This window comes from Sinohyriopsis cumingii, chromosome 6 (assembly GCF_028554795.1).
Source record: "Sinohyriopsis cumingii isolate HCF-2022 chromosome 6, ASM2855479v2, whole genome shotgun sequence".
Lineage (NCBI taxonomy): Eukaryota > Metazoa > Mollusca > Bivalvia > Unionida > Unionidae > Sinohyriopsis > Sinohyriopsis cumingii.
This window is the reverse complement of record NC_142966.1, coordinates 80,209,129-80,223,795: the sequence shown is the minus strand read 5'-3', so window position 1 is coordinate 80,223,795 and position 14,667 is coordinate 80,209,129. Positions and strand designations below refer to the sequence as shown.

The 14,667-nt window shown below is 34.2% G+C and overlaps 1 protein-coding gene across 2 annotated transcripts in view; it reads left to right on the top strand.

The window, feature by feature from the left end:
* LOC149797305 (tubulin--tyrosine ligase-like protein 12) overlaps positions 1 to 14,422 on the top strand; it is a 45,520-nt gene extending 31,098 nt beyond the window's left edge. For both annotated transcript variants that reach the window (XM_089962023.1, XM_089962025.1), the window contains 5 exons: positions 170 to 324; positions 2,359 to 2,443; positions 4,212 to 4,280; positions 9,261 to 9,399; positions 12,442 to 14,422. In XM_089962023.1, the coding sequence (XP_089818149.1) occupies positions 170 to 324; positions 2,359 to 2,443; positions 4,212 to 4,280; positions 9,261 to 9,399; positions 12,442 to 12,590 (597 nt within the window). In that variant the 3' untranslated portion in view covers positions 12,591 to 14,422. The remainder of the gene's footprint in view (positions 1 to 169; positions 325 to 2,358; positions 2,444 to 4,211; positions 4,281 to 9,260; positions 9,400 to 12,441) is intronic.
* Positions 14,423 to 14,667: the final 245 nt, after the last annotated feature.

The following is a 14,667-nucleotide window of genomic DNA, read 5'->3' as shown; positions in this document are numbered from 1 at the left end:
GCCTGAGCTTGTTACCTCATTGTAAGCTGTGTTTTGAACATATGATCATTATTGGTTTCAGTGTATATCCATCAAATTTATTGGCGAAGCGATTGATAAACAGATACAAAATATCTATAAATAGGTACAGCAGTACTTATTTACTTACTTGCATGTTTTCTGTTTTCAGATTGCTTGTAAGTATGTCGAAGACCCAGTTTTATTCTACCGAGAGGATGTAGGGGGCAGTGTGAAGTTTGACCTACGGTATGTTGTCCTGCTGTCCAGTGTCCAGCCTCTCAAGCTGTATGTGGATAAAGTCTTCTGGCTTCGTTTTGCCAACAGGTACCTACTGTATGCTGTTTTTCTTCACACAAGGAAAAAGAGGGACATAGATAAAGTCTTTCTTGTTTGTCTATGATGGGCAGATTGTCTCTCAGTTTTGACTGATGATTTTGACGTTTTGGCAAACATTTTAACCTTCGCATAAAGATGCACATATCTTTAATGAGTGAGACATTGATGATCTTGGTAAGAGTTTTGTCTGCTTTGAGCAGTAATGGATGGACTGTTTGCATTACTTGTCTCTCTTTTTGGGGGCATTTTTTGTTATACCTGTGTATTGTTTTTTCTGGTATATACATAACATGACATTAAACTGTTTCCTCTGACAGACAAAGGCTGCATAAAATGTCCATCACTATGTATACAGGGTTGTTGCTCATGACAATTATGCACACTGACCTTGTTAGCAATAGCTGAAAACTAATTAATAATTGCTTGTAATTTCCATGTTTGTCTGGACATAAAATATAACTTTGCACCTGGGCCCCGAGTTGCCGAGTGGTCTAAAGCACTTACAGTTATGGATCACTGGTAATGGCCTATGTGGGTATGTGCGAAAGCTTGCCAGTAGCTTCTCGTGGGTAGGTGGTTCTTTCCGGGGTTTACCTGGGTTCTTCCTCCACCATTAATACTGGCTGCCATGTATAGCCTATCTTGTGCTGAAAAATAGCAATAAACCCCACAACAATAACAACAACCTTTGCACCTATTTTGGTACCCTCACTATATTCTGTGGAAGGGTCAAAAAGTGCTACTCATATCACTGCATGTCTTCAGTGTCCCATGTATTGCAAATATCAGTTTTGCATTTACTTTATAGATTCTGAAGAACTGTATGAATCAAAACTAAGTATAAAACATGTCTTAGTCTTAGTTTATTCAATCCATATTCTTTCAGAATTTGTGCAAGTTTTGCCCCTGTTTAAATAAAGAAACTTTCCCTACATATCTAACATATGAATTTTTTATCTGCACAATAACTTCTGAAAGGCTTAATAGATTGAAGCTAAATTTAGTGCGAGGTTAAATATAAATAAGTTCTAAATTAAGTTCCATTTATATCCAATTTTGATTGAGTTGTGGCCCCTGTTTTACTAAATAGTTTGCCTTTATGCTTGGAACCAAAATTTATTTAATATTGCCACATTGGTAGAGGAATCTATGTCTTTCAGACATATTTCTGGTTCATTGGCTATGAATTGGCATATTTTATTAGCTTGCCTCAAGGAAGATAGGATTATCTATTCTTTATCCACACTGCTTGAGTAGATAGAAGTGATGACATTTAAATGCACTGTCAGTAACAAAGTTGGAAGAAATGATGTGATCCTTGGGATAGTACTAGTGTGATGTGATCCTTGGGATAGTACTAGTGTGATGTGATCCTTGGTATAGTACTAGTGTGATGTGATCCTTGGGATAGTACTAGTGTGATGTGATCCTTGGGATAGTACTAGTATGAAACTGTTGTGATATTAGCATGATTTTAAAAATAAGTATAAAAATAATGGTGTTTTTTGCTGTACTGTTAATGGGCAGTTGATGTAATGCTTTTATAAATGTGCTTGAATTAAATGCTGATTTGGTAGCTTATAAAGAGAGCATATTTAAATATTTATAATTTTTTTGTTAACTTTGTTCTTTCAAATGCTGACAACAGGGTCATTAAATATACTCTTGATTAGAAATACAATTCCTAATAAGATAGTTTGGAATTGCATGGGTTTCCCCTTCCACTGCATGTGATTAGTAGATGATGTATATGCAAGATGCAGTAGTCAGTATGGCTATTGTAAATCTCCAGATTTAACCATTCCGGGATACCACATGCACGATAATGTAAGAAATATAATTATTTTTTTAATTATTGTTTAGTTTCAAAATTGGATGCATGTTACATATACAGATGTGTGTATAGCTGTTGAAAAATAAATTTTCAATCAAGATGTTTTCTAAATGAAAACGAACCTCTTATAATTTATTCTGAAATTCATGATAACATTCAAGCTCACATTTAATCCTGATGATTTTCAGACCATTTTCGCTGGAAAAGCTTGATGTATATGAAAAGCATTTCACTGTGATGAACTATGTTGAAGGAGGCAAGAATCTGAAACAGGCAAGTTGTTGTGATATACAGTTTCATTTTTCTAAAAGAAATCACCATGTCTTAAACTACAATGAATCATACATTTTAGGTTACAATATGTGTTTTAAAAAGGCTACATTTCTTCAATTCTGACCAAACTTTACTAAACATTAATTCTATATGGATTCTTCCACTCTGGTTTATTGGTTATATGAGTTTTTTTCTGTCAAAGTTTGATGAAAATGTATGATCATATAATGAAATTGACATGAAACTAATAAGAATCAGGGAAGTATGCTTTGTAAAATTAATATTTGTCTCATCTACAAATTACAAGACATGGATGGAACTTTTCTGTCAGCAACACAGTAGTGGTGGCAGCATTAGCAAAGAGACAAAAATGGTATTTATGCTAATCTTAATCCTAGTGGCTGCATTCAACGTAAACTTTTCAGTGTTATTAGCAAAGATTTAAAGTTTGTGCCCTGATATGTAAGAATTCCAAGTGAGTCATCATATTGCTATTCACTGCAGAACATATTTCATTTCTGATATTATCACTTGTAATAATCTGAGAGTTTTGGGCATTTAAGGACAAGGTTTGAGTTGGTGTTTTAGGTTACTGTGAAACCTTTTTTTGGCAGAATGGGTGGTCTTTCAAGACAGGTTCTACTGCATAATGTCCTTTATATGAACAGGATAGTCAAGTTGGGAAATTCATTTGAAATTTATGAAAGTGTTGTGTTTAGACACAGGCTTACTTAAGTGCTTTCTTAAACAGTTTTTAGTAAATGTTTTAACTTATCTAGCCATAAGGCCGTGTGAGTTTGTTGAATAATCCAGCATTTATTATATGCCTTTTGGCATCCAGCATCCAATTTTTATCTAAGCTTGTTATTTTCAGCTTTTCTCAAAAATCGCTGCACAGATTTCTACAAAATCTTGTTCGCATTCTGGCATGAATGATTTCTTCTTAGAAAATACTGAACAGTTGACAGAAATGTTCGTGGTGTAAAGACCTTTCAATTTCAAACAAATAATGCTGATCACAATCAAATATGGATGTTGTTACTAAGAATAGAAAAAAACTTGAAGCAACTTCATCAACACTACTGAGAAGAATTTAATCAACTTTATGAAGTCAGTTAGTGAAGACACATCATCTAGTGATTGTGATGTATGTGAAATTATTATGATATAATGACAACCACAGGCTTAAGGGACCGCTTCAGTGACTAAATGGTTAGAACATACACCTTGGATGCAGGAGGTCGTGGGTTAGAACCTCTGCTGAGTCATATCAAAGACTTAATTTTTTGTTACTAACATCTGCCTTGCTAGGTGCTCAGCATTAAGAGGTTAGTGTTTGGACTGATTGGCCTGGTGTCAGGATAATGTGATTGGGTGGGACAAGATGCTACATGTCTGCAGCATGACATCACTATACACTGCTATACTGAAGGCATTGTAGTGATATGACTGAAAAATTGTTAAAGCTACGTTAAAAAAGAATCCAAATCCAATGCTTAAGGGCAGTACAAAAGGAATAATGTTTTCATCCAACATAATTTTCTAACATGAAATGGAAAAGGCAATGGTCATTCAGATTGGTTTGCTACGTGATGCTCAGCTCCCATCCAGTAATTCTGCTAAATGTCAAAGCATTGTACTAAAACATCAGATATGGCTAACAAAGAATGTGACTTTTCTGTGTATGCCAATGAGGTGAGCAAATCTCAGCCATTTTGTTTGCTTGTTTGCTGCTTTTATTCTTTTGATTCTTGATTTTTTGTTTCAGATTCACTACTATGAATTTATCCCCATGTTTGAAAGCCAGTACCCAGGACACAGTTGGAGTGAAGTAGAGGTAATTTTCATGTCATTTTCAGCATTTTATTGTCAGTCAAGTCCAGGAAGTGCTCAGGACATTATTTTGGATGCCCATGATCTGACTCGTATATATATATGTTCATCCATTTATTGGTCTAATGTTGGAAATTGATAAAATATTGTGATAAGTCATTCATTTCTGCTAACTGAACAATGTATAGGTAATAATTAATTTGTCTACATGGAGCAGCTCATCATTTACATTATGCAGCTCTACTTTTCAAAATATCTTGATTTGTTCATTGCAAATGAAAGATGTTTTCATAGCAACCTTTCACAGATTTAGAGGATATGTGTTGATTCAGGAAATAATGGTATGAAAAGTTTGTAAGTTTTGAACTAATTTGACTGTTGTTTTGATATAAATTTTAATTGTGTTGTGTATTTCGTTTATGTGATCAAATGTTGGACACAACTGAGAGTGGGTTTGATTGAGGTATTGGTACTTTGAGATGTCCCAGACATTTACCTTGGAAAGAGCCTGTTTAAATTTTGTTGCTGAAATTTATGACCATAAAATCTTATAGAAAGTTTGAGCAACAAAAGTGTTACTATTTGTGATTCTCCATGCATTCTGTAGCCTACCCATCCCATCCTCCACATCATAAACAGTGACCTGGGAGTTATAGAAAATCTTTGAAAATATTATTTTAATAGACATATTATGTACATGTTTTATCTCTGGCATGTTTTGTGGACTAGTAAGTCAGGAACAACATCTTGCACATGATTAACATGGGAGTTAGATAAATATAAATGTTTTATTAATTTCTGCTTGGCAGCTTGGATTTTATCTGGTAATGGACTGACAATAAAGCATATGGATAATTAAAGACTATTGTTTGTATTACACATAAGCCTGATTTGAGTGACCACTACTAAGAGTAACTGTCATTAATGACCATAATCATTTCACTATATAAATGTACTGGCGTGAGAAACCATCTGAGGGCTGTTTCATTAAAATGCATATGGTACCCAGGGAAGGCAGTTTTTTTTAAATATATGCCAGGGTACTTTGATTCACAGAGTTCATATTAAAATGATAAGAAAATTCTAAATTGCATCTATGGGTGAGGACCCCACTTTAAAAGTGCCTTCACTCGGTCTCATGTGTGTTTTAATGGAACAGCCCTGATTAATGTGACTAGTGGTCATTCTGTTTTAGGCAGAATATGTGTTTCTTCGTTACCGTGAAAACTTCATAAAAAAACCAGATATAAAAACTATAGATCTTTACTTTGTCCTTTGTGACCAAAATTGCCAAGTTACAAATTCTGAAGGCTAAGTGTAGATTGTTTGGAACCAAGATGGAAGCAATGAAATGGGGGAAAAGGCTGAGTCTGGATATCAGTTTTATTCTGAAGGTAGAGTTGTATGCCACAGTCCATAAACCACACTTGAGTACAGATCACTTAAGTACATGTCACAAGCTGCCAATATATTGTTGCAGTTTCATAAATCCCTTTTAGATGTAATCAGCTTGTCTTTGGATGTATCAATCTTTAAAACATTTGTAATAAAAAAAGTTAGTATTATTTATCTGTTGTGAAAATCTGAAGAATTCCAATATTGTCGTAAAGGGAGATCTTCTAACCATGCTTTCGCTGTAATTCATCAGATACTACTAATTTGTTTATGGAGTTACATTACATAATGGCAAGGGTCTTTATTCTCTTAACAAATCCTTTGCATTTCCCGGATGAGTAAATTCTGTAGTTACTGTTAAGGTTTTTTTCTTCTTCTGTTGCTCATCATTGTTACTGTTATTAAAACCTGCACACAATGCCAAAAGTGAAACAATCTCTCCTTACCGCATCTGATACGTACCCTAATTTATCAAGTTGATCCATTTATTATGTTGTGGGTGACAGTTTTGGACACTGACAGAAAATAAATTCATCCATTAAGTGTTATCAAAGCTAACTTAACAATGGAAAGCTTTTATAAGTACAGTGTGACCCCACTATAGCATGCTCCCTTATAACACGAATTCGTATATAACATGGTTGTGGTGTGTCTCCTGAAATTGTACATACATGTATTTTTCTCACACACGAAAAACATAATCTTGAAAGTAAAAAAAAGAACTTTAGAAAGTTTATTATCATTTTGGGGAAGAGGACATGCATGAATAATACAAGATGATCATTTCATGGCTTCTGAAATTTTATATGTATTTTTCTCGTACACGAAAAAGTAGTTTTTTCTTCTTAAAAGTACAAAAAATCAAGTGGAAAAAGTTTATTCTAGGATCGTGTAGGGCTTTGCCAATGTTGCAAACTGCGATTTTATTTTGCTTATTGATGGCCAGATATACCATCTGGCAATTTTTTTTGTTGGCGAAATTGTTGGCTGTTCAACTTATATATACAACCATTGGTTTGGAGTGGATAAATTCAGAGGCCACATAAAAGGAAGCTGCAAACTTGATTTACAATGCACTGAAATTTATCTATTGTTACATAAACAATTTCTTTGTCCATATTGAAAAACCATCTTAACAGTGCATTGTTATATCATAATCCACTTATGTTGACATCGAGCATGAGTAGTGAATGTTGTGAGATATCTGCTTTTTTGTTGATGACATTTCTGGTTGCAGAGATCAACTGGACGAGGCATTTTTTTGTCATCTATATTTTGTCAGATTTTCGGCTGCTCGCTAGTAGTTAATATATTTACATAGACTGACATTTGTGTGTGGATGGTAAGTAAAATTCCTCTTTTTTCCACTCAGACTGGATCACCTGCCTCTATCATCCTTTGACCGTTTGTTACATTTCTGACACATGAGTGTAAGGCAGCATCACTCCGATACCATAGTTGTAAAACAACAAACCAAAAAAAAAACCCATCTACTTGTTGGTCTGTTCAATAGGCAGGGAGAAACTGTAACTATAATCAACCAAATGACGGCCAATTCCTTTTTTAAAAATGTACCCTGATAAAATAGTTTGCTGAAATTTCAAAGAAAACATTACCTTTGAAGCACCAACTGTTATGAAAACATGCTAAACAAATGGAGAAAAAAAATCATGCAGTATAATTATATGATGTTGCCGCCACAATAAGAAATTGGCAATTTTTTGGTTCTCCAAAGTTGTCTTTTAGCAGTGACTTAAATAACACATGCACCTTTCTTCAAAGAAAGCTGACTACAATCTTCAATGAAAACAAAGAACTTTTCTTCAGAGATGTCAATGCCAAACTTAAATATAAGCAATGGAATCTGATCATTTTCCAGTGTGACTGGAAGACATTTACTATGCTGTGAAAGTTTCCTTTTGCAGGGAAAACGTTTGTGTTTACGAATGCTACCAACGCTGGCTTAAAATGCAGACTAACTTTTACCGACTTGGGGTGTACTGAAAAGTAAATGTGCTTCATTTGTTACATGATTGTGCTATATTTATCCACTGAATTCAGACCTGTATGACCTGTGACAAAATTATTGAATATATTAAATCTGTGCATGTGCATTTTGTCCGATGGAATTATATTGTGGATTCAATGTATGTGATGAGATTTGCCGGTGAGTACATGGTGTTGATACTCTATTCATGCTGTACATAAAACATGTATATATAAACAGTATACACGTAAATGTACCAATCCGTGGTTCTCTAAATAAAGTAAAATATTATATATGCCTTCTCTGTTTTCACTACAGGTGTACTTCCTATTTTATATGCATCGATTTAAGATGGTTACTGTGCCATTGAAGCACATATTTTACTGCCTGCATTTATTACCTACCCCCCCACCACCACCCACCACCTGCAAATTTTGTTTGGGTACATGCATCATTTTCTTCAGCTAACTGATCTGGTTGCTTATAACATGGTTCAGTCTATAACACGGTCAGGTTCTGTGGCTCCCAGCTGCCGTGTTATAGTGGGGTCACACTGTATTATATTAGTTAACATTGCAGTTAGTCAGGTGAACTTAAAAAAAATAAACGTAAATATTCATGATCGATACATTTTTATTAGTATATAAGATGAATGCGTTTAATATTTTAGCAAGAATTATGAATAAAAAATAAGATACATGTACAGTTATTATGGACATTTTTTCTGAAACCATTTTGACCTTGAAAACTGACTCTTCATAGACCTGTCATGAGAAATACTTTACTTCGATATACCATATTTTATTAGAAGGTATTATCTCCCCTCAAGACAGATTTTACTGCATTGTAATTCTGATCAGTAGGCATTGTTGTTAAAGAAAACTTGTACGATATCAGGATCGCAGCTGTACTTAAATTAATTTGCAGAAATTGGTGCTAGTTGACATGTGATTGTCGTCAATATTACAAGTTTCTTATACAAAATTACAATGTCTTTAGCTGCCAAATATAATTTACTGTGTTTTTTTACAGCAAACCTGTCATATCTAACAAAGTAATAAAAAAATTTGCAAACGTTTTGGCATAGTTTTTCCTACTTTCTCTTCCATCAAACATATTTCTCACAGAAGAATAAATCTACTATGCTAAAAGCTTTCTTATTAATATTTTCAAGTCCCCATTGCTTTTAGCAGATAATCTTGATTTGGTCCTGTCCATGTACTATATATCTGTAAATCAGACTTTTCCAAGATTTTTTCTGACCATTATAGCATTTTGTCTGAAAAAAATTACACATTTTTTGGATGTCCAAAGTTCCTCAGTACTGTAAGGTCAAGACTGTGCTGATGTGCTGTTAACCTCTCTACAGAACATTCTATCTGTTTTTCAGACGACTGCTAATTTCAGCTTATCTAATTTCTCCATTTGTATGTCTTTCTGTCTTTCAGGATACCCACATGACATGTTTATTAAGACTACCTCTAGATAAAGATCACTTTAAGCTGAATTTCTGAGTGATTATCATACATGTTCAACAGTATTTTCCAGTATGACAGCATACAACATCTACCATTGCTATAATTGAATGCTCTATTCTTGCAGGAGTCCATATTCCAGATGATAAGGGGGATTTTTGAGGCAGCCAGTGCTAAGCCTGCCCCTGCAGGCATTGCTCACTCCCCCCAGTCCAGAGCTATGTATGCAATAGATCTATTACTTAAATGGGATAAGAATACCAAAGGTTGGTAGTGTCAAGCTTTGATATAATCACTAAATCCCTCAACTTCTCAAGAGTTATACTTACTAATTTTCTTGTATATTAATTTTTGTTGTTTTGCAAAAAGTATGACATTGTTGTTGGTACATAAAACTCATTATTCCCTTGGTCAGGCAGCTAATTAGTCCCCTTCAGCATACAGTAGTGGGTACACCTAGGGCAGTGAGAGCCATCCATGTATACCTGAAAATCACCAACAGTATTTGATTGATTAATTTTTAGAGTGCTATTTGAAGAAAAAATTGGTTCTTGTTTTGTTCATTTGAAAGTTGGCTGAGTTATTTTTAGTTAAACTATTTAGTTAATAGTATAAATCTCATTTAACATGTAATAAAAAACTTGCATAGAAATGTAAAATAGTGATTTAGTTTTTGAGATCCCAGTATGTCTTTTTTTCATATGTCATCAATTAACCTATTTACAATTCCATAAAATTCATTGCAGATCCACACAGACTATAGTAGATCAACAACACGATTAGTATAAAATGATGGGAAAGTTTGTTATCTTTTATGGTATGATTGCAAATATGGCCACTGCTTTGGTTATATTGGATGTCCTAGCTGTACCATTTTCATTTAGGACCGACTTGGCCATGAATGAAAATGGGTGTAAAGTTTCGGGGCAATCCAGTAAGTACTTTAGGACTAGTAGCAATAACAGACATGTGCTAATGGTTGGATGGACGACGAACAGCATATCATCCCAATAGCTTTTCTGGTCTTTAACCAGTAGAGCTAGAAGTCAAAATAAATCATGATGAATAATTTCTTTCCTGTTCATAAAGATGAACATGACATCACTGACTGGTATGATTTCTGTGAGTACGTGAGTGACTAATTAGGCCAATTTATGCTCTGAACTGTTTGTGGCACATTTGGGTTTGCTTGAACAATAGAGGATGTGATGCAGGTCTGACATTTACACTGCTCATGGTTCTGCACTGCATCTGCAAAAACCAGTAGTTTCTCGTGGGTTGGTGGTTCTTCCTGGGGGTTTCCAGGGTTCTTCTTCCACCAGTTATACTGACTGCCATGTATAGCCTGTCTTGTGCTGAAAAATGGCATTAAACCCTACAACAACAACCACCAATCTGAGGTGCTCTTCTCTCTGATCTCTTTGCTGATGTACAGTCCATTACTTTCCAGTCGACAATGTCAATTTGCTTCACCTTTGTCTTCTTTTTTAGGTTTGTGACTGCTAATATTATTTTTAAAGTCCCATTGTCGCCGTTATATGCACAAAACTGTACAAGTCATCAGAATAATGCTGAATCTTGAAAGACATTGGTCTGAAACATCATTGGGTTCCATTGAAACCAGATAATATCTATATTTCATCACATTATGAACCATTTAATTTCTCTCTTGAGCTGAGAAACCAGGGTCATTTTTCACATGTGCAGAATTAATCCAGTGATTGGCAACGTGCATGGCTGTACTCATTTCAGTCAAAAACTGTAACAAGATTTGGTGTTTCACTGTCGTAAGCATAAGAGGCTAATACCACACTATGTTGTATTGTCTTCTGGCCAGATTTCCTCATCAATGTATATTCCAGTGCCCCAGATGATCACTAATATTCACCCAAATCTTATTTTTATCAAATGCTCACTTTTTCTTCTCAGATTCGCTTTCAAAAAGCTGGCATGCCTCTCTTTATTCACTCTTAATTAAATTTTTGTGCCACATGTGAATGTTGTTGCCGCTAGATTAGTCATTAATGGAATTTGTCAAATGTATCCCATCACTATTTTTGGGGCACGTCATAAAAGGAGTTAGGAGCGACTTCGTTGACTGAATTAACAGAAGGCACCTCTTAATTATAAACTGAATATTTGCACTTTGTTTGAACGTAACAATTTTTTTATTTCAAAAATAGTTTGGCATGTAGCTTTTTTAATAAGTCATTTCCTTCTTTCCAAACAGTAGTTCTATTAGAAGAATGGTGAAATTTATGATAAATAGTGCGATTGGTGCTTTAAATATTTAGACTTTTTGATAACCTGTAAACCTTTGAAATTTGCTACTGTAGTAGTCTAATAAAGTGAATTATTTTGACACTGAATGCACCCCTACCCCATAATTTGAAGAACAAGTTGAAGTTATATAAATCATATCAGTAAAATGTTAGTGAAGTCTAAACATGAATGAAGTCATAAGTGGTGTATCAGTGTCTATGGATTTTGTGTATTTTTTAAAATTATGAATTTTAAGAATATTTCAGATAAACTGTTTTGCTTTTAAAAAAATTACTTACCGCAGACACATTCACAAATTTAAGTACTCACATCAACACACCTCATGCACAGCCACAAATCTAATTAGTAATACCCAAAAAATAATACCTCAGGCACACCCATCTATGTACCTACAAAAACACCCCCAGGTACATACACAAATATAAGTACCTACAAAAACTGATGCCTCAGGCATATCCACAAATCTTTACACCCACAAAAACAACCCCCATGCATATCCACAAATTTAAGTACCCACAACAGTTTAGTACCCACAACAGTTTATATCTGGTAATATAAATAAATTCAATGCTGTATATTGTGGCTTAAAAGACAAGTCCAGCTGCAAACTGCATCAACCCAGGTTGTCTGCTAGTGGATGAAATGGGTCTCTGCAGTTAGTTAGTAGCAATCAGTAAAACAAACAGCATAGACCCAGATCTTCCAGTGCCTTATGTAACAACAGTTCAAGATCTGTGTTGTTTGTAGTTAGACTCAACTTGTTTGTATATAAGATATGTGTCCCAAACTATGGTACAGAAAATAGTTCATCGAATTAAAGTTATTGGCCTAAGGCTCTTTGATAAAAATCTGTACTGCACTAAATGGGAAAGATAGTAATCTCTAGTCACCCTACTCAGTGTACAGTCAGCAATGTAAGGAACAATTGAAAGTAAAAGTGTATTATGTTCCTGAACTATAAATACAGTTTTCTCATACAGTTGGAAATGACTGCACAGTTGATAATTTTCTCATCTTCATTCCAGGAAATAGGGTGATACAGCCAGTCTTGTGTGAAGTCAACTTTGGTCCAGATTGTGAACGAGCATGCCATTACTATCCTGATTTTGTTAATAACCTTTTTAGTGTACTTTTCTTGGATGACGTAGAGGGCAGACCATACACACCATTATGATACAAAGACTTTCGACTAACAGCTGATATGGTGGTTTTTATGATTTGAGACTGAAAAATAGTTTTTGTATCTTAAAAGTTAGAAGATAAATGGTTTCCCAAATATTATTCCATTTGGGCCTCATATTGTGAAATTTTAAGGATACCAAAGTATAAAAACACTGGCTTGATACTATTGAAAATTTATTTTCTGTCAGAACAAATTTTGAAAGGAGACCTTGGTTTAATAAATGGTGTTAGCCATTGTTGTGATGTAAAGAAGGAAAAATCATATACGATAGAGAGGAGGCCTCAAGGTTTCATATCCTTTTCAGTGAATTTATAGTTATTGTCCTGCTTTGTATACACCATTTGAAGGCCAGGGTTGTGTTCAGAATTCACTTTGTGTTTTCATACACATTTAAATCGTTGCATCCATTTATACATTTGTGGATCTTTGTCTACTGTCTGGTCTGTTCGCTATTAATACTTTGATATATCTATTGAAAATATTATTGGTTGTGTATGCACTGTGAGAAGAAATTGTGTTTAGTGGACAAGCTTTGTCACTGTAACTTAATTTCAAGAATTTTCAAAATTGTTTAAATAATGTCTTGGGTATGACTAATACTTTTTCACCAATTATGTAGAATAGTGGATTAAAGTTGCATCTTGAAGTTTGGATCAATTTTTGCCTGGTACTTTAAAATGGGTCAATGTCACCTACTTTCAAGACTTTATTCATATTAATATTGCTGAAAAATACATGCACATATCTGAGGAGACCAGTATTTGTGAGCTACTTTAAATTAACAACTTTTGTTTATTTGCAGGAATCAAAAAGTGTGAACAAATTCCCAAAAAGTTCATCCAGTGCACATGATTACTTAAGGTCTTACCTGTAAATAACAAGACATTATAATCACATTGGTGGTGGTTAAATCAACATTAAGATTTAGTGTTGAAGCTTATGAATGTCATGTATCTTCAGTATTAGTTGCTGTACTCAACTGAACTTGTTTAACTACTGCTATATGCCTAATGTTTGTACCCAGATGTTTTGAGGATCCTTCTTTCTCCCACAATAATGGTATAGACTGACAGCATTCAGACGGTTGTGAAACTCATATGTCATCTACATTAGTTGACGTATTCATCTAGGACATTATGAAAGTATTAATTTGTATGAAGAAATGCAGGTTCTAATCCTCCTATCAGATCAACTTAGGTTAGGTATCCTTGGGCAAGGCACTGTACTGCACCAGACCAATGCAAACCTCTCTGGTCTGCTAAAGCAGAAAGCTGAGTGATAATCACATATTCACATGTGAGACACTGTTTTATTTGAAAGCCTTGTTTTTCAGATTATATCTGTGAGGACAAGTGTGCAAAAGACATGCATATATTGTAGTACATTGTAGACAGATCATACAGTAATTAAGAAAGGAACAGTATTTTACCAATATATGCATTAATTCTATTGGATACATCTATTATTCCAGTTTTACCTTAAATCCTATGTCAAATATCATTAAAATTGCACTGAATTAGTATGTTGTGCAAGTCCTGTTGACAATAATTTTTAAAAATTATTACCATGTTTTCATGGTAATAGCAGATACTCTGTGAAATTAAATACAGTTTTCATTTTTGAGGAATCTCACAAAAATTCAAACAAATGAGTAAGGCAGATTACTACTTTTAGGTGTTCCTGTATCTTAAATGTTCTGTGCAATGCTTAGCCCTTTGATAAGTATTTGCCCTGTATCATCGAATATAAGAAATATAATTATTTCTGATAATAACTGTAAAGGCACTTAATTCTTTGTGAATAAAAACCTCATATATATGTTGTATATGCTTTGATGATCATTCTATCAGCCAGTAAATCTGACAGATATTATTAACAGAAAGTAATTTTGTGACCCATTCATAAAAAGACCATATTTTTGCACAATTATTATATTTAAGTCATCGTATTCAGTTTTTGTATTTAATAAGTCTAGCTTTGAATACAAAGACTGCATCAGGGTATCACAGTGGCAGCACAGTTTTAGTTCATCTATGTAGTCCATGGTTTGATCTCTGGCTCTACCATG